At 41.6% G+C, this 20,003-nt stretch overlaps 1 protein-coding gene across 7 annotated transcripts in view; it reads left to right on the forward strand.

Moving 5' to 3' along the window:
• EML1 (EMAP like 1) overlaps positions 1 to 20,003 on the forward strand; it is a 200,626-nt gene that overhangs the window by 109,424 nt on the left and 71,199 nt on the right. For all 7 annotated transcript variants that reach the window (XM_057543478.1, XM_057543472.1, XM_057543473.1 and 4 more), the window contains exon 2: positions 7,554 to 7,736. In XM_057543478.1, the coding sequence (XP_057399461.1) occupies positions 7,554 to 7,736 (183 nt within the window). The remainder of the gene's footprint in view (positions 1 to 7,553; positions 7,737 to 20,003) is intronic.

The raw sequence follows: 20,003 nt of genomic DNA on the forward strand, positions 1-20,003 counted from the left end.
CAACAGGAAGAGACAGAGAAAAAGGTTACCCCCATGTTCCTAGCTGAAACAGTGTGAATTCTATATTATTAGTGTAAGGGATGGAGTACGCAGTTCTAGGAAGGGGAGGAGTGTGAGAAGAGGATTGTTTGTAAGTTCTTACCTCACAGTTTGATTTCTTTAAAGAAATATGTCTTGATACATTTTTTTAAAGAGTTATATAATGTCTCTTCATAAGAGGGTAACAATTTTAGATGTGTGTGAGTGCTTAATAAGTTCTCTGGGTTATCAGATATTTAATACCTGTTATTCTCCCTCAGAAGTGCCATTGACACTTGACTTGACATTGACTTGAACAACATTTCTATGTATGAAACAATTAAATTACTTAGGAAGTTGGCAGAGCTTGAATTTCAGGGCAAGACAGAATTATATCCAGTAAGTAGAAGTTACGAGATGGTAGATTTCAATTTCAAAGGCCATGATTATCTGAATATTCCGTATGCTTTCATGTTCCCATGTTTTGTTTAAATTGTTTCCTTTGCCTGGAATGCAAAGGAGTCTTCTTTTTTTGGTTGTTTCGTTTTGTTTTGTTTGTTTGTTTTCACTTGGCAATTTATTTACGATATTTTCCATATTGCTATTTGTGGATCTGTCCTACACTTCGTTTAAAATTAATTTCAAACTGCACAAGTAATACACACACACATATATATAATCTTTCTAAAACACTGTAATATTACAGGCAAGTCTAAATTTCTCTTTGACCACCACCTCTAATCCCATACTTGCTGCATTCTCCAGAGATGACAATTTGTGCATATCCTTCTAGAACTTTTTCTATACATTTGCATACATATAAATGAATATTGTAGAATACATATATTATTTTGTCTTTTTGAAACATGATTTTTTTTCTCAACAAGATGTCTTAGAAATTTATCCATGTTAGTACATGTGCTTCCATCTTGCTCTTTTATTTATTTATTTTAACATCTTTATTGGAGTATAGTTGCTTTACAATGGTGTGTTAGTTTCTGCTGTATAACGAAGTGAATCAGCTATATGTATACATATATCCCCATATCCCCTCCCTCTTGCGTCTCCCTCCCACCCTCCTTATCCCACCCCTCTAGGTGGATACAAAGCACTGAGCTGATCTCCCTGTGCTATGCAGCAGCTTCCCACTAGCTATCTGTTTTACATTTGGTAGTGTATATATGTCAATGTTACTCTCTCACTTCGTCCCTGCTTACCCTTCCCCCTCCCCATGTCCTCAAATCCATTCTCTACATCTGCGTCTTTATTCCTGTCCTGCCCCTAGGTTCATCAGAACCAATTTTTTTTTTTTTTTAGATTCCACATATATGTGTTAGCATCGGTATTTTTTTTTCTCTTTCTGACTTACTTCACTCTGTATGACAGACTCTAGGTCCATCCACCTCACTACAAATAACTCAATTTCATTTCTTTTAATGGCTGAGTAATATTCCATTGTATATATGTGCCACATCTTCTTTATCCATTCATCTGTCGATGGACACTTAGGTTGCTTCCATGTCCTGGCTATTGTAAATAGAGCTGCAGTGAACATTGTGGTACATGACTCTTTTTTTTTTTTTTTTTTTTAAAGGATTTTCTTATTTTTTTATTTTATTTATTTATTTATTTATTTATTTATTTTTGGCTGTGTTGGGTCTTCGGTTCGTGCGAGGGCTTTCTCCAGTTGCGGCAAGCGGGGGCCACTCTTCATCGCGGTGCGGGGACCGCTCTTCATCGCGGTGCGCGGGCCTTTCTCTATCGCGGCCCCTCCCGTCGCGGGGCACAGGCTCCAGACGCGCAGGCTCAGCAATTGTGGCTCACGGGCCCAGCTGCTCCGTGGCATGTGGGATCTTCCCAGACCAGGGCTCGAACCCGTGTCCCCTGCATTAGCAGGCAGATTCTCAACCACTGCGCCACCAGGGAAGCCCCATGACTCTTTTTGAATTATGGTTTTCTCAGGGTATATGCCCAGTAGTGGGATTGCTGGGTCGTATGGTAGTTCTATTTTTAGTTTTTCAAGGAACCTCCATACTGTTCTGCATAGTGGCTGTATCAATTTACATTCCCACCAACAGTGCAAGAGGGTTCCCTTTTCTCCACACCCTCTCCAGCATTTATTGTTTGCGGATTTTTTGATGATGGCCATTCTGACTGGTGTGAGGTGATACCTCATTGTAGTTTTGATTTGCATTTCTCTAATGATTAGTGATGTTGAGCATCCTTTCATGTGTTCGTGGGCAATCTGTATATCTTCTCTGGAGAAATGTCTATTTAGGTCTTCTGCCCATTTTTGGATTGGGTTGATTGTATTTTTGATATTGAGCTGCATGAGCTGCTTGTAAATTTTGGAGATTAATCCTTTGTCGGTTGCTGCGTTTGCAAATATTTCCTCCCATTCTGAGGGTTGTCTTTTTGTCTTGTTTTTGGTTTCCTTTGTTGTGCAAAAGCATTTCATTAGGTCTCATTTGTTTATTTTTGTTTTTATTTCCATTTCTCTAGGAGGTGAGTCCAAAAGGACAAAGGATTCTTCTTGCTTTTCCACCTTGTAAATGTTTTTATCTTTCATGGCCAACCCCCTACTTTCTTCTGTTTTTCCAAATACCATTAATATTTCTTCTCTGTGTTCATTTATCACTCTGTATATTTCTCAATTATATAACTTATCACATTGTTTTAGAAATTTGGGGACATTTGTCTTCTCCACCACAAAGAGAGCTTCTAAAGAAAGGACTGTGAATCAGTCATCTTTACATCCCCAGAAACTAATTTGATGTATGCTTCATAAAAGATACCCATTTACACATTTATTCATTCATTTACCAAATATTTATTGAGTTCTTACTCTGTGTTACATATTGGAAACATAGAGCAGTGAACCAGCAAAAAAGATCCCTGCTTTCATGGAGCTTACACTTTATTGATGTTTTAGAGAACCAGCCTTTGAGTTCATTGATTTTATTCATTGCTTGTTCATGTTTTACTCCATTGATTTCTGCTCTTTGCTCTTTCCCTTTCCTTTGCTTGATTTGGGTTTAATTTGCTCTTCTTTTTCTTGTTACTTAATGTGATGGCTGAGAATCATTGATTTGAGAATACTCTCCTTTTCTAATAGAGACTTACAGCTATTAATTTTCCTCAAAGACCTGCTTTACCTGCAACCCATACATTTTGATATGTTATATTTTCATTACCATTCAACTTAAAATATTTTCTATTCTCTCCTGTGATGTCTTCTTTTACCTAATGATTATATAGAAGTGTGTTGTTTAATTTCCAAATTTTGGGGGGGTTTCCTTGTTCTCTTATTGTTTTTGATTTCTAATTTATTGTCACTGTGGTCAAAGAACATACTCTTTCAATCTTTAGGTTTTTTCAGGTCTGTTTCATGGCCCAGAATATGATGTGTCTTGGTAAATGTACCATGTACACTGCTATCATTGGCTGTAGTTTCTTATACATATCAATTAAGTCAAAGTGGTTTATAATGTTGTTCATATCTTCTGTCTTTACTGATTTTTTTTTTTTTTTTTTTTTTTAATTTATTTTATTTATGGCTGTGTTGGGTCTTCGTTTCTGTGCGAGGGCTCTCTCCAGTTGTGGCAAGCGGGGGCCACTCTTCATCGCGGTGCGCGGGCCTCTCGCTATCGCGGCCTCTCTTGTTGCGGAGCACAGGCTCCAGACGCGCAGGCTCAGCAATTGTGGCTCACGGGCCCAGCCGCTCCGCGGCATGTGGGATCTTCCCAGACCAGGGCTCGAACCCGTGTCCCCTGCATTGGCAGGCGGATTCTCAACCACTGCGCCACCAGGGAAGCCCTTTACTGATTTTTTAAATGAGTTGTTCCATCAGTTGCTGAGAAAGGGGTGTTAAAATCTTGAGGAATAACTGTGGAATTGTCTATTTCTCACTTTAATTCTGTCAATTTTTGTTTCATGTATTTTACTTAATAATTTTTTTAATTCAATTTTTTAATTTTATATTGGACTATAGTTGATTTACAATGTTCTGTTAGTTTCAGGTATACAGCAAAGTGATTCAGTTATACATATACATATATCCATTCTTTTTTCAGATTCTTTTTAATAGTCAGTTATTATAGAATATTGAGTAGAGTTCCTACCTATACAGTAGGTCCTTGCTGATTATCTGTTTTATTCATTATACATAGTAGTGTGTATATGTTAATCCCAAACTCCTAATTTATTCCCCCCCACACACATTTCCCCTTTGGTAACCATAAGTTTATTTTTGAAGTCTGTGATCTGTTTGTTTTGTAAATAAGTTCATTTGTATCACTTTTTTTAGATTCCACATGTAAATGATATATGAAATTTGTCTGACTTACTTCACTTAGTATGACAAACTCTAGGTCCATCTATGTTGCTGCAAATGGAGTTTCATGTATTTTAAAGCTCTGTTATTGGGCATATTTTTGATTGTCTTTCTGATAAGTTAATACTTTTTTCATTATGAAATGTTCTTCTTTATAGCTGGTAATACATTTTATTTGACATCTATTTTATCTGATATTAATATTGCTGCTCCAGCCTTCTTATGCTTAGTTACTATTTGCATGCTATATCTTTTTCTCCATTCATTTACTTTCAGTCTATCTGTGTCTTTGCATTTAAAGTGTGTGTCTTGTGGTCAGCATATAGTTGAGTCTTGCTTTTTTTTCCCCCCCTGAAATTCTCAAAGGAAAATGCAAAAAGAAAAAAAGTCTTGAGCTCCTTCAAATATTTATCATTTCCAGTGCTCTTCATTCTTTTCCGAGGGTCTGAGTTTCCATTGTGTGTAATTTCCCTTTACTCTGAAGAACTTCCTTTAACTTCTTGTAATGCAGATCTACTGGCAATAAATTCTTTCAGTTTTCATTTATCTGAAAATGCCTTAATTTGCCTTCATTCTTGGAGGATATTTTTTCAGGATATAGAATTCTAGATTGAATTTTTTTTCATCCAGTACTTTAAAGATGTTACTTCACTCTCTTCTAGTCTCCATGGTTTATGACAACCAGCTATTAATCAGATTATTGTTCCCTGTATAGTTATATATGTTGTTTTTCTCTTGCTGCTTTCAAGATGCGTACTTTATCTTTGGTTTTCAACAGTTTGATTATGATAGACCTTGAGGTGGTCTTTTTTGTGTTTATTTTGCTTGGTTGTTGCTTAGCATTTTGTAATTTTACATTTCTTTCCTTTATTGAACTTGGGATGTTTGGGGCCATTATTTTTCAGATATTTTTTTCTGTCCTGCTCTCTCTCTTTTTATATTCCAATTAAATGTATGTTGGACTGTTTGAGATTGTCTTAACAAGTCCCCAGGGCTCTGTTAATTTTTTCCCTCTGTGTTCTTCACCTTGGATACTTCCAATTGATCTGTCTTCAGATTTGCTTGGTTTTTCATCTGTCATATCTGTTAATTCCATTTAGTGAATTTTTTATTGTCATAAATTATATTTTTCAGTTCTTGAATTTCCATTCAGTTCATTTTTCATTTCTATCTTTCTGCTGATACTTCCCACTTCTCTCTGAAATTTTCATTCATTGAAAAAAATACTCATTTTATATATAGAGGATAGTCCTGATAGCCATTTTAAATTCCTTATCTGTTAGTTCCAGTGTTTTTTTCATTTTGGAGTTGGACTCAATTTATTTTCTTTTCTCTTGAGAATGTGTTGTTTCTTGATTCTTAGTATGTTACTAATTTTGGATTATATCCTGGATATTATGAATGTTAAGTTATGGAGATTCTGTATTCTATTATTTTTTCTCTGACAAGTATTGTTTCTTTGTTTCAGTGGGTACCTTAATTGGTTGGGCTTGAACTGCAGGCTCTGCTTCGAGTCTATTCTGTGCCTGTGTGATTCACAGGTCAGTCAGAGATATAAAGAGATAGAGTTTGGGGATCCCCTCTCTAGTTTTTTTTTTTTCCTTCTGGGATTTCCCCACTCTTTTTAGTGTTCATTGTTTTCAGACTTCACTTTTTTATTTTTTAAGGACAAAAAGGCAACAGGGTTTTCTGAGTGTTTCCTCACCCCCATTGTATACAACACTTAGCCCTGGGCTCAAAGCCATGAAAAAGGGAGTTTACTTGTATAGTTCCCCATCTGCCTTCTACCAAGTGAATGCAAACTCCCACCAGAGTCTATATGCTTGTGTCCACGCTCCAGTACTTCTGCTGTTATTTGTATAATTTCCAGGCTTAACAATTACTTTCTGCATGGGGTGCTGTCCAGTAGGGGTTTCTCATACCCAGAAGCAGAAGAGACTCCATGATGCTAACATGTTAGTTGGGAGACATAGACAGGAAGCAAACAAGCAAGATGATTCTAGGTCATAGTGATGCTATGAAAGAAAGAAATAAGGTGGACGTGACTGAAAGGAACAACTTAAAGGAAGGTTATTAGCAAGGTTCTCTGAAAAACTCCCATTTGAGTTGAGACCGAAAGAACAGAACTTGGTCATGAAAATATCTGGTTGAGAAATGCTTCTGGCAAAGGCAACAGCAGATACCAAATCCCTAAAGTAGGCGAAAAAGGGCAGTTTGGCTGGAGCATGGGAAGAGAAGAGAAGAAGGGTGTAAAATGAGGTTGGAGAGGTAAGGAAGATCATGAAGGGCCCTGGTAGACCGTGGTAAGGAACTGGGAGTTAGTGCCTCTAGATAAGAAACTATGATCACTCTAGCTGTAAGGGTGTGCTTACCAAACAGATTTGACCACTCCTGTTGTTTTGTCAGAATAGCCAATCCTTAAGAATCTTGACTGGAAGATAGTATGACCCTGTGATTATCTGCACAACCTGTCAGCATCATTGGAACAAAAGCTAGAAGACCATGCAGTCAATTTCTGCTATGTGTGGGAAGTTGTAGTAGATGTATTCTAATATCCACTCTAGTTCTGAGGTTCTCTGATATCACGGAAAAGAAAATGGCCTGAATCTAGAAAAATATCATGACAATTAAAACCACAGTTTAAAAAAAAAATGAAAAGCACAAACCTAGAGAATGAAAAGACAGTAGCAGAATGAAGCAGTGCAGTTCTTCTTAATTTTAAAAGATTTCACACGGGGACTTCCCTAGTGGCGCAGTGGTTAAGAATCCGCCTGCCAATGCAGGGGACACAGGTTCGAGCCCTGGTCTGGGAGGATCCCACATGCCATGGAGCAACTAAGCCCATGCACCACAACTACTGAGCCTGCACTCTAGAGCCCACGAGCCACAACTACTGAAGCCTGCACGCCTAGAGCCCATGTTCCGAAACAAGAGAAGCCCGCGCACAGCAATGAAGAGTAGCCCCTGCTCGTCGCAACTAGTGAAAGCCCACGCACAGCAATGAAGACCCAACGCAGCCAAAATATAAATAAATAAATAATTTTTTTAAAAAAAGATTTTTGCACGAGTTCTGCCTACAAGCAGTGGTCTCCAGCTTTTAAATATTGTTGTGTTACATAATAGCAACGTGTTGGTGTATGTTTCTTAGTCTGGTTTCTCTGGGGAGCAGCTGAGACTCATTTGCCCCTTTCCCTCGGTCTAGATGACAGCGCTTCTGCCGCCAGTAGCATGGAGGTGACAGACCGCATCGCCTCCCTGGAGCAGAAAGTCCAGATGCAGGAAGACGACATCCAGCTGCTCAAGTCGGCTCTGGCCGATGTGGTTCGGCGGCTGAACATCACCGAGGAGCAGCAGGCCGTGCTCAACAGGAAAGGACCTACCAAAGGTGGGCATTCGAGACTCACGGGAATCGGGCTCGTGGCACATTCTTTTTTTTTTCTTTCATTCTAAGTATCCTTATTTGTTAATTTGATTGAAGTATAGTTGATTTAGTGTTGTGTTAGTTTCAGGTGTACAGCAAAGTGATTCAGTTGTACATACCTATGTATCTATTTCTTTCAGATTCTTTCCCCTTATAGGTTATTATAAAATATTGAATATAGTTCCCTGTGCTATACAGTAGGTCCTTGTTGGTTATCTATTTTATATACAGTAGTGAGTCTGTGTTAATTCCAACCTCCTAATTTATCCCTCCCACTCCTTTCCCCTTCGGTAACCATAAGTTTGTTTTCTGTGTCTGTGGGTCTATTTCTGTTTTGTAAATAAGTTCATTTGTATCATTTTTTTTTTAGATTCCACATAGCAGTGATATCATATGATATTTGTCCTTGTTTGGCTTACTTCAATTAGTATGATAATCTCTAGGTCCATCCATATTGCTGAAAATGGCATTATTTCATTCTTTTTTTATGACTGAGTAGTATTCTGTTTATATATATACCACATCTTCTTTATCCACTCCTCTGTCGATGGACACTTAGGTTGCTTGCACGTCTTGGCTATTGTAAATAGTGCTGCAGTGAACATAGAGGTGCACGTATCTTTTCAAATTAAGGTTTTCTCTGGATATATGCCCAGGAGTGGAATTGATGGATCATATGGTAGCTCATTGCAGATTCTTGCTCCAGCAAATATGTTGCTCTCTTCATATTGACAGAAAACCCAAGCTTAGAAAAACAGTGAAGCATCCTTAGGATTGTTGAAATCATCACACAAAGTGTGACAGTATTTTTTGGCTGGACGTTGGTGAATTGTAGCCCAGCAGTGCACAGTTGTAGGTGACCAGTAAATGCTGGTTGAGTCAAGGAAGGAATGTCCACAGTGGACCAGAGAACAGTCATTTATCCAGACTCTCTGGGATAGAGAGAGCTTGCAAAACAAAACCGAAAACCAAAGCAAACACGATTCTTTGGGCCCCTGTGGAGGCTGTTTCACCTAGAAACTTTTGGTGACTCTCATCTCTTTCTCTGTCCTCAGTTTAAAGATTTTTATTTTATTTATTTAGTTTTTTGACTGCATTGGGTCTTCGTTGAGGTGCACGGGCTTCTCATTGCGGTGGCTTCTCTTGTTGTGGAGCACGGGCTCTAGGCATGTGGGTTTCAGTAGTTGTGGCACACGGGCTCAGTAGTTGTGGCTCGCAGGCTCTAGAGCGCAGGCTCAGTAGTTGTGGCGCACGGGCTCAGTTGCTCCACGGCATGTGGGATCTTCCCGGACCAGGGCTCGAACCTGTGTCCCCTGCATTGGCAGGCGGATTCCCAACCACTGTACCACCAGGGAAGCCTGTCCTCAGTTTACACTGTTGTCCAGTTGAGCACAGCAAACACTTACTTGATCACATGCCACACTTGAAGCTCTGAGTTGAGGACTGGGACCCAGAGGCGGGCAGGCCCCTCCCTGATTTGCTCAGAACCCTGAAGCTCATCGCCAACTTTCCCTCCACCTTCTAGCGAGTAAGCTCATTTGGGGCAAAGCCTCCTGGTTTTTTTAAATCCTTTTTTCTTTTGTCCAGAAGAACATAGCCTACAACAGAATTCTATACCTATAAATAGTGGATTTCTGGCACATTGAAATCACCATTTCATTTCCCAGTGGTGCCTGGGAACAAAACAAAAAGCAATATTTGTGCTTTAAATAACTTTGTAGTGACCGTCTTCTTACAATTTTGGAAATAAAACGCCTCGTAAAAGCTTCTCTCCTCCTAGTTAGTACCCTGACGTCTGCTTTCAACCAATATGCATTGCTCGTCTTTTGCCAGAACGGCTTTTCCTCATGGCTAACTCTACAAAACAGAATTCATCTTGGCTGTAAAATTCCTTTAGTTAAAACATTTTGAGTCTGCGGCATGTAAATGTCCCCTTAAAATTAACTTTCTTATTTTGTTTGGATTTAACAAATTATTTCACAGTTACCAGCTTTTCCTTGGAGTCAAGAGAGGGTACTGTCTTGATGTTGCATATGTTAGTTTTTTCTCTGGTCTTGGATACATTTTCACACGTTTATGGAAAGAAATCTATTTCCTTGTCCTTCAGGATAATTATCACCAGCTCCATGTGAGATATACACACTGGGCGATGTCTACATTTTGAATAATCTTTTTAAATAATCTTTTTCTCCTAAGTTACAAAGCAATTAGGGTATTTTAAATAGAAACCAGGTTATTCTAGGTATTCTTGACCCACTCGGCTTTCCAAAAATAAATCTGATGACTACCGTATCCTAAAGGGTACATTTGAAGTCGTTGCTTTATATACAACTTCAGGCTTCTAAAACTTCTATTTTTAGAAAAGGAGGGGGAAAAATAATACAAGGGCCCTGCCCAGGAATTTTATTTTCTTGCTTAAGAGTACAGTTTGAATTTTGGAAACTTTTAACTTTTTTTCATAGTTAGATCTGATGTTTCTTTTTAACATTATTTTCAAAAGTGAAAATAAACCAAAGTACGAGAGCCAAAGTCACACCAAGAAACAGAAAAAAGATTGTAAGAAAGCTGATGAGCGGCACGCCCTGAATTCAGTGGGCTGTGGGTGCAGTTAGAGGGTGGTAGGAGCAGAGGGGAGAAGGAGGAGTGATTCCATAAGAAGCCCTGGGTCGCTGCTTCTCTTTCAGAGAGTGCCGTGTTGGCACGGTATGTACATCTCTATCTGGACAGCTGGCACTCCATAGCCGTGGCTTAGTTAGGGGATATTTAGACAAGACGGCTTTGAGACAAACCTCCTTTGGTTCTTAGAAGGCCACATTATTATTATCATTTGCCATTCTTTGGGCTTGCCATCCTAATACAGGCTTGAAGTAGCCTGGACACGTGGCATTCTAATTTTTAAATATTAAATGATTTTTTTCCCCCAAGGTTAATTGTCAGAAGCTTAGGGCTCAGTGTTTTGAGCTGCTGGTGCACATCTTTGTGCCGCTTGCCCAGTGACGGGGACGGCTGTACCACAGAGAACCAGGCTGCCTTGGAAGGCAGTGAGCATCTGTGTGGGTCAGCTTAAAGGAAGTGCCTGGTGAGCACGACATCCCCTCTGCCGCCGTCCTGAACCATCGGACCGCCGTGTCCACTCTCTGGCCTTAGTACTTGCCTGGGAGACCACGGATAATAACGCTTATCCTTTTCACGACGGTACTTCACTTATTTGAAGAAAGGTGTTCTGACATCTAAACTTTGACTTACTTTATCATCATTCTTCACATGACTTAACTAGTACACCAATGAGAACTGCAGTCTCATGAAGATAATTCACTAACAGATCAAGTTCAAGGCCTCCTGAAACAGAGGAAAGATTGTGGCCAACCCTGTAAAATACGAGGCCTGTGGACACACAGTTTATAGAGACAGAGTTATGTCTCAGACTCTACTTTTTCTTGGTAACCTTTTTCTGTGCCCGGGATTGGCTTTTTGTGCTAATTTTCCACCTCTTTTTAACCCGGTGATACTGCCCTGGGTTTTAGGATTGCTATTCTCCTTTTCCTTTGCTTTTGTTATTTAAAAAGAAAGACATATGAAGAACTTGTTGCCTTGTCATGCATCTCGACTGTAGAGAACCTCAGCCTGCAAAGTTTGCTTTGTTCAGGTGGGATTTACTTTCAGATAGGAAGATTCAGGATGTTTTAATTATACTGAGCTTGGGCTACCATACAGTGGAGAAAAGAGAATCAAATAGTTTCTGGAGGCCTGTATTCTTAAAATTCTTGCTGATATTAAAGTTTTTCCAGTATTGTGGTTGGACTGGGGGCACAGAATGCAGTGAACAGACACCATTATATTGCTATTCTGAGTGTAAATACAGAAAAACATGTGATGAAGTAGGGAGTTCCTTGCAGAATTACGTATATTGGAGAAAAATTGTGTAGGAAACAATTGAGCAAAAGCAAGCAATAGGGGCATGGCCAGAAAACTGTGGATCCTCGTATGATGGAAAGCCATGTAATCTTTAAAAATGTTTGTGTTCTCGGTAACAACAGGAAAGATGCTTGTGTATTATATTAAAAGGCAGAATCAGGCTATAAAACTGGATATGTTGTATTTTTCAACTAAATAGACAAAATCTATGCAAAGAAGAATGGAGAGAAGTATACCAAGAGTTATCTTTCTTTTTTTCTGAGTGGGAGGATGATGATTTTTTTTCTTTTTTTATACTTTTACTTCGTTTCTAAATGTACTTTGGTGTGTATTCTTTAATAAGCAGAAGGAATTTGTGTTTTAAAAGTGACTCCTTTCTTACCACTGAAGCTGATCTTCACTGCACCAAGGTCAATAGCAGAGCTCAGAGCAAATGTCCGGAGGCTGGAGCGTGCTCACGTGTGTTCTCAAGAAGACAAGGAGGGACTTCCCTGGTGGCGCAGGGGTTAAGAATCTGCCTGGCAATGCAGGGGACACGGGTTCGATCCCTGGTCTGGGAAGATCCCACATGCCGCGGAGCAACTAAGCCCGTGCGCCACAACTACTGAGCCTGCGCTCTAGAGCCCACAAGCCACAACTACTGAGCCCACGTGCCACAACTACTGAAGAGCCCATGCTCCACAACAAGAGAAGCCACCGCAATGAGAAGCCCACGCACTGCAATGAAAAGTAGCCCCCGCTCGCCACAGCTAGAGAAAGCCTGTGCGCAGCAATGAAGACCCAGTGCAGCCAAAAATAAATAAAATAAAATAAATAAATTTTTTTAAAAAAAGAAGAGAAGGAATCATGGTGTGCAGTTAAATTCATAATAGATCCATTGTAGACATGCACGGCTAATTTCCATTTCCGTGCTAGGGGAGTGTTACAGGATTTCAATGTAAAATGTAGGTTAAAATATTGTCATTGTCCCATGTATGTGGGGATGGTCTGCTTCGCTGTGCATTAACCAGCAAGAGTTCCTGTTTCTCATTTTCGATTTTGCTTGGGAGTTCAGACTGTCTTTGGCAGCTTGCCTTTTAAAAAACTTGAATGCACCTTTTGCAAACTTTTCTGTTCTTTATATTAATAACCCCATTAATTAACAGATCGGAGAGTGAATAAATATAAGCAAAAACCTTCAGCTGGAGATGCTGACAAGCAAGACAGTCCTGTTGTTCCAGGACATCAAAATCTGGTCTCAGAATTTAGTCTCTGCAACTGGTGTTGAAAGCTGACTGCAGGTTGTCTTTAAGTAGCCTCTGCTACATTAACACCTAACCCTGATAGTCATAATAATTCTTGTAGCTACCATTTATTAATTGGGTGGGTACAGGCCTTTGCAATAGATATTTTGGATGTGTTAGCTCATTTCACCTCTCCACAACCCTTTGAGGTAGGTATTATTGTGCCCATTTTACAGATGAGAAAGCAGCCTCTAGGAGATGGAATAATTTGCCCCAGGTTCCACAGCTGGTTAGGGAAAATCTGGGACTAGACCCTAAGGCCTGGCTGAACATACGTTCCTTCTGCCATCTGTGTTGCTTGGCTGTGCATATCCCCCTTAGCAGTATTATTTAAATTAGCATTATTCAAATCAAACCAAATATTTAAGAAATGAATAAGTATATGACTTGAAATGAGAGTTCTTTTTTCAAGGTTTAATTTGATTTGCAAAGTGTCCCAAATACAACAAATCATATTCAGCATATAATTGTGTAAAATATTGTATCATAGTCCTTTCACAAATTTTATTAGCTAGGTGCAACTAACAAATGAAAAAATTTTAAGTTCTTTGCAGTGAATGAAATTAATGAATATTTAACTTAGTTCTTTATCCCGGTTAACCAAATTAGCAATTTTTCCCTCTCTCGTCTACTGTGCTTTCTCCTTATCTTTCTCCTTACAAATTGCTTAATTGCAGAAAGTAACTTGTGTTTTCTTTTAGACAGAACATGCTATAGTTTCTTCCATTTTCCTCTTTAATTGCCTTCCCCAGTTTAAATAGGTGTTCGTTAGTGATTTGTAGAAAAGCCTTGGTAGATATATTCAGTTTTTCAGAGACTGAGAAAGATTGTTTTTAAACTTTGTATTATGAAAATGTTGAAATGCATATAAAAGAAAAAAGTGGGCATGTGCCACTCCCTATGGGTGGTCTTTTGTTTTACAAATAATTGGCCTTGTGTGTATGGCATTTTTTATTTTTGCCAGTGTATCTTTAGAATAGGTTCCTGGAAGTGGGATTGCTGGATCCAAGGATAAATGCATCTGTAATATTGCTAGGTATTAGTGACGGGAACCTTCCCCAGCACATAAGTAATTATCTACTTTGTCTGACAATTTAGCAAAAGCAAGTTGCCTTCTCCAATTCCAAATATAGACATCTTTTCAATTTCGAAGTAGATAATTAGGAATTCTGGGTTCATAATGGTGAGGTGTGTTAAACTTTGAATTTCTACACATAATCACATACATGGTCATGCTTTGCATAATTAAATTTATTGTGAAACCTAATGGAAAGTTTTACTTATCAAATATTGCACGCTGAGTTATTAATGTGATGTAAGTTAAAAGGATTTCTTCATCTTTAGATTATGACAGTATCATAATAATAAGCATTAGTAGATTTGACTACCTATACTTGAATTTCTATATTTACATCAACTGTAGTTTTGGAAATATATTGCCACAGATAGTACTTCATGGAAGTCTGAGTATTCCAATCCCCCTGTTTAGAAAGATGAAACCTTTTTATTTCAGGCATACTTGTGAATGCTTTAGACCTGAGATTCTGAATACCTTTGTTAGAGATTTTTTTTTTTTTAAGATTTTTTTGATGTGGACCATTTTTAAAGTCTTTATTGAATTTGTTACAATATTGGTTCTGTTTTATGTTTTTTGGTTTTTTTTGGCCACGAGGCAGGTGGGATCTCAGCTCCCTGACCAGGGATTGAATCCGCACCCCCTGCATTGGAAGGCGAAGTCTTAACCACTGGACTGCCGGGGATGTCCCATGTTAGAGATTTTCAGTTCCCACACTCTGGAGTCATTTTTCAGGGATGTTAACTCGAGGTAGTTTATGGGGACCTTATACTAAATAGTACGCACGGTAACAGGACACTGGGGGCCATGAACACTGTGCATGTGACTGCATCTGTCCCTCTGACAAGGCCTGTCCGCTTCAGTGGCCCCTCTCCTTCACTTCTGGTGGGTTGGTGGGTCTAAGGGAACTTACGCAGTGTGAAAAGTCCCACAGAAGCTCGGGTGTTTCTCTCCTGGACACTCTTCTCACATGAATTAGGGTCCTAGATTTCAGAGCAGGAAGAGCCACCCTTAGAGCACTTATAGACTGAAGTCTTTCCTTTATGGATCAGGGAAGTGGGGCCCAGAGGGTCTTGTCTGCAGTCACACTGCCAGTCGAGGACACACTGGAATTCGCGCCCTGGCCCCCGACTCCCAGACCTGAGCTCCTTCTGCACTCTCCTCCCCCCCTCTCACTTTGCCTGGGCGCGAGGAGGAAAGCAACTGTTTTGGGGCTGAGAACTGTCTGGGGTCTTCCTCGACCCCTCCGTGTGTGTGCAGGATGCAGTGGGGACACTCACTGGACCTGATTCTGCCTCAGGCACCTTTGCTCATAACTGAAATCCTGCATTTAATTCTTCTCGCATTGTATTCAGGATACGACATTGCATTCAAGATATGACATTGCATTCAAGATATGACATTGCATCCCGGTGTCCAAAACAGAGCATTTCATCATCTGGGCGTGGCCGTGGGATAATAGCTACCACCTTTTACGTGCTGCTACATGCAGGGCACTATGCAGCTTGCCATGCCTCATTCCAAACCCTCACAGCAGCCCTGCAAGGTGGGCACTCTTATCCTATTTTACAAAGAAGCTGAGGCTTGGAAAGGTGACTTGTCCAAGGTTACGTAATAAAGCCGAGCTGAGAATGAGTAGGTCCTAACTCAAGACTCTTTGCCCTTTATTCCTCTGTGCTCCTCCAACCATCCCGATATCCCTTCCAATGAATGCATTCTAAACATATATCATGTATCACTCATTCTCCTTTTATTTTGAGAAATTCTCCTTTCAGTGGTATGTATCTATGTTTGGCCCCTAAGAACAATTAAAATAATTATTTTTTAAAAACCTGTTATGAACTGGAAGAATGTCTCATATCTTGGTGTCATCTCAAAGCCAGGGATCCATTTATCTTAGCAGCTGCTGAGCAGGAAATTGTGTCTGAACCTTCCCTGGTGCTGTTTCTCTTCTGCAGTTTCTGAGATCGCTTGTCTGAAAAGTGACTCATTATGGCTGTTCTTGTGTCCTGCTGTCCTTGTGATCCAGGCTAGTATCTGTTCAGATTGGACATTAGGAGACACTGTTTTCTTCCAAAACTTTTCTTTATGGTGGCAACATTTTTTCCTTGAGTGACTAATCATGTTTAGATATGGAAGCATGAAAGAGACCTGACGTGATGTCGTGTGCACAATAGGTATTTAGCAAGCATATTGGTGTAGTCATGATGCTATTTAAGAAGTCAGTGGTGACAAAAAGCCAAGGATATTATCAAGATAAGGATGTAGTGGTGATTGGATCTTGCCAAAATGAGAACCTTTCCAACTTCTTGTCACTCCAAGTGTGGCCACCATCCCCCCCTCCCTCCTTCTCCCCCTCCTCCTCTCCATATCCACTATTTTTCTTTTATGATTTCTCATTACAACTTTAACAATTCTGTTTGCTTTTGATGCTACTCTGTTATTGTTTTAAAGTGTAAGGTTTATTATGCCCTCTGAGAAGGCCCGTTGCCTGCAATTGACGTTCTTTCTATGGTCTTTAAAAAAATCCCATTTCCTTTTTGGGGAGAAGGACAATACTAGATTATTATGAGACTGAATTTTGAAATTATGACTCAAGGAAAAATAAAAAAACAGTGACTCAGATGGACTTTCCTGGGGGTCCAGTGGTTGAGACCCCGTGCTTCCACTGCAGGGGGTGAGGGTTTGATCCCTAGTCGGGGAACTAGGATCCCGCATGCCGTGTGGCACGGCCAAAAAATAAAAAAATAAAATTACAAAAAAAACCCAACAGTGACTCAGAAATGGCAACACAATGCCTTTTCTTGAAAGCGGGGTCTTTGTTCTCGAAATTTAGTCTGATCAACAAATGCATGTTGGACACCGTCTGTGTCAGCATCACAGGGGCTGCTGCCTTCGTGGAGCCCCCGGGCAATGGAGTGGGCAGGAATAAACAATGTGAGGACAGCAGCAAAGCAGGGACCAGGGGAGCCCAGGAGGCTCGCCCAGCCTGGTTGGGTGGGCATGTAAGTGGGTGAGGCAGGTCCTGGCCCAGGTGCCGGAGAGGAGCTGGGGGCCAGGCGTCTTCCATCAGCCCCTCCAGGCCCTTTCCTTTACCCTCCTCCAGCCAGCTCTCTGCCCCGGGAGCTGAGCTGTATGGACCACACCGACCAGCCCCACGCTCTCCGCTCCGGTGAGGTTTGAGCAGGGGGACCCCCAGCTGGGGAGTGGAAGGAGGGAGAGTGAGGTCAGAGGATCTACCCCCCGACTCCTGCCACACGGGGCCCCTCGGGTTGGCTGTGTCCCCACCCCCTGGATGTAGCTGCTCCCCCAGCAGCGTCTCTCCTCTTAGGGTCTGGTGACCTACCTCCCCGTGGCCCTGCAGGCGTGGGATTAGCTATAGCTGTGCTGCTCTCAGCCTAGGAGACGGGGCAGTAAGCCTGGGGCTCGGTGTGGAGTCCAGGCCGCTCCCCAAGCACACGGAGAAGGATCTAGGTGATGCCCCCTCCCAGCACAACGTCTGCACCCACTCTAACTGGGGAAGTAAGGCTAGCCCGCCTGAAACAACAGCCCGCAATCAGGCACTCAGCTGTGAGCTACAGACTGACGTGTGACAGAAGATCAGAGCGGGGCAACCAGGGAGGCCTGGGCTAACGAGGAGAGGCCCTTCGAAGCTGGAGGATGGCACAGACAGGTGGTTCTCAAAGTGTGGTCCCTGGAACAGCAGCGGCAGCAACCTGGAAACTGGTTAGAAATGCAGAGTCTCAGGCTCTGCCCCAGACCTCCTGAATCTGGGGATGGGGCCCAGGGATCTGAATTTTAACTCCAGGGGATTCTTCTCCACAGAAACAAGCTAAGGAGGTGGGAATGAGGCCGGATTTGCTTGTTGGGGGGTGGGGGGGTGGATATTGGAGCACCTGGGTGCGTGGTGGGAAAAAGAAGATCGGTGGAGAGAATGAGCTCTGATCACTGAGGTTGTAAAAGAGCAGAATGATAGCGAGTGGCCTGGAGGCACAGGGGCTTGGGAGCCGGGGGACGTTGTCCTCTTCCCGCCCTCCTCTAGGCCCGGGTGTGAAATGCAGCTGGGCCAGTCGTGGTGTCCCCGCTGGACAAGATAACGCATTTCAAGTTGTTAGCACTCTGCCCGGCGCCGGGCACTCGGAGCTGCCATCATTGTTTCAGCGTTTGCACTTTGGTGGGTTCTGATGACCTGTCACGTGGTGTAGCGGGCTGTCAGGAGCCGTTGGCGACCATGGATGAGGGATGTTTTTAAGGAGATTGGCCTGAACAGAACCGGCCGAGCGCACTGGGAGACCAGCCCTCGGTTCTAGGAGCTGGGCTGGGAGAGCCGCCGCAGAGATGGTAACAGTGGAATGAAAGACGCCCAGCAAGCTGATACGCGTACTGCAGTCACTCCCTAGGGCCTCTGTTGTGAATTAGTACAAACAGAAATTGACTCCCTCACAGTTCTGGAGACCAGATGTCTGAAGTCAGTGCCACCGGGCTGAAATCAGGGTGCTGGCAACATTGTCCCTCCTGGAGGCTCTGAGGGAGACACTGGTCCATGCCTGTTGCCGGGCTTTGTGGCTGCTGTCTGTCCTTGGCTAGAGGACATGCCACTCCAGTCTCTTGCCTCTGTCCTTACGTGGCGAGCTCTCCTCCTTATGCATCTTCACCTGGGCCTCTTCTTGTCCCCTTAATTTATCTTATTGAAGTATAGTTGATTTACAATGTTGTGTTAATTTCTGCTGTACAGCAAAGTGATTCAGTTATTCATATACATGCATTCTTTTTTTGTTTTTGTATTACTAGTCTTTTTTTTTTAACATCTTTATTGGAGTATAATTGCTTTACATTGTTGTGTTAGTTGCTGCTGTATAACGAAGTGAATCAGCTATACGTATACATATATCCCCATATCCCCTCCCTCTTGCATCTCCCTCCCACCCTCCCCGTGCCATCCCTCTAGGTGGTCACAAAGCACCGAGCTGATCTCCCTGTGCTATGCTGCTGCTTCCCACTAGCTATCTATTTTACATTTGGTAGTGTATATATGTCCATGCCATTCTTTTTCATATTCTTTTCTGTATGGTTTATCACAAGATATTGAATATAGTTCACTGTGCTATACAGTAGGACCTTGTTTATCCATTCTATATATAATAGTTTGCACCTGCTACTCCCAAACTCCCAATCCATCCCTCCCCCACCCCTCCTTCCCTTGGCAAACACGTCTCTTCTCTATGTCTGTGAGTCTGTTTCTGTTTTGTAGATAAGTTTATTTGTGTCATATTTTAGATTCCTCATGTAAGTGTAATCATATTGTATTTGTCTTTCTCTGTCTGACTTCACTTAGTATGATCATCTCTAGTTCCATCCATGTTGCTGCAAATGGCATTATTTCATTCTTTTTTATGGCTGAGTAGTATTCCATTATATGTACATATATACACATGGGCTTCTTAAAAGGACACGAGTCATTGGATTCAGGGCCCACCCAAATCCAGTATGACCTCATCTTAACCAATTACATCTTCAAAGACACTGTTTCCTAATAAGATCGCATTCTGAGGTTCTGGGTGGACGTGAGTTTCGGGGAGGACACTAACACAGTACATGTATTTAAAAAACAAAAGACAGAATGGAGACTGAAATGGTAGGTGAAGTAGAAAGAGGAGATAGAGATGAGGTGAGGATGGCATTTCTTTTTTTTTTAATTTTTATTTATTTATTTATTTATTTATGGCTGTGTTGGGTCTTCGTTTCTGCGCGAGGGCTTTCTCTAGTTGCGGCAAGCGGGGGCCACTCTTCATCGCGGTGTGCGGGCCTCTCACTATCGCGGCCTCTCTTGTTGCGGAGCACAGGCTCCAGACGCGCAGGCTCAGTAGTTGTGGCACACGGGCCCAGCTGCTCCGCGGCATGTGGGATCTTCCCAGACCAGGGCTCGAACCCATGTCCTCTGCATTAGCAGGCAGATTC

This window comes from Balaenoptera acutorostrata, chromosome 3 (assembly GCF_949987535.1).
Source record: "Balaenoptera acutorostrata chromosome 3, mBalAcu1.1, whole genome shotgun sequence".
NCBI classification, from domain to species: domain Eukaryota; kingdom Metazoa; phylum Chordata; class Mammalia; order Artiodactyla; family Balaenopteridae; genus Balaenoptera; species Balaenoptera acutorostrata.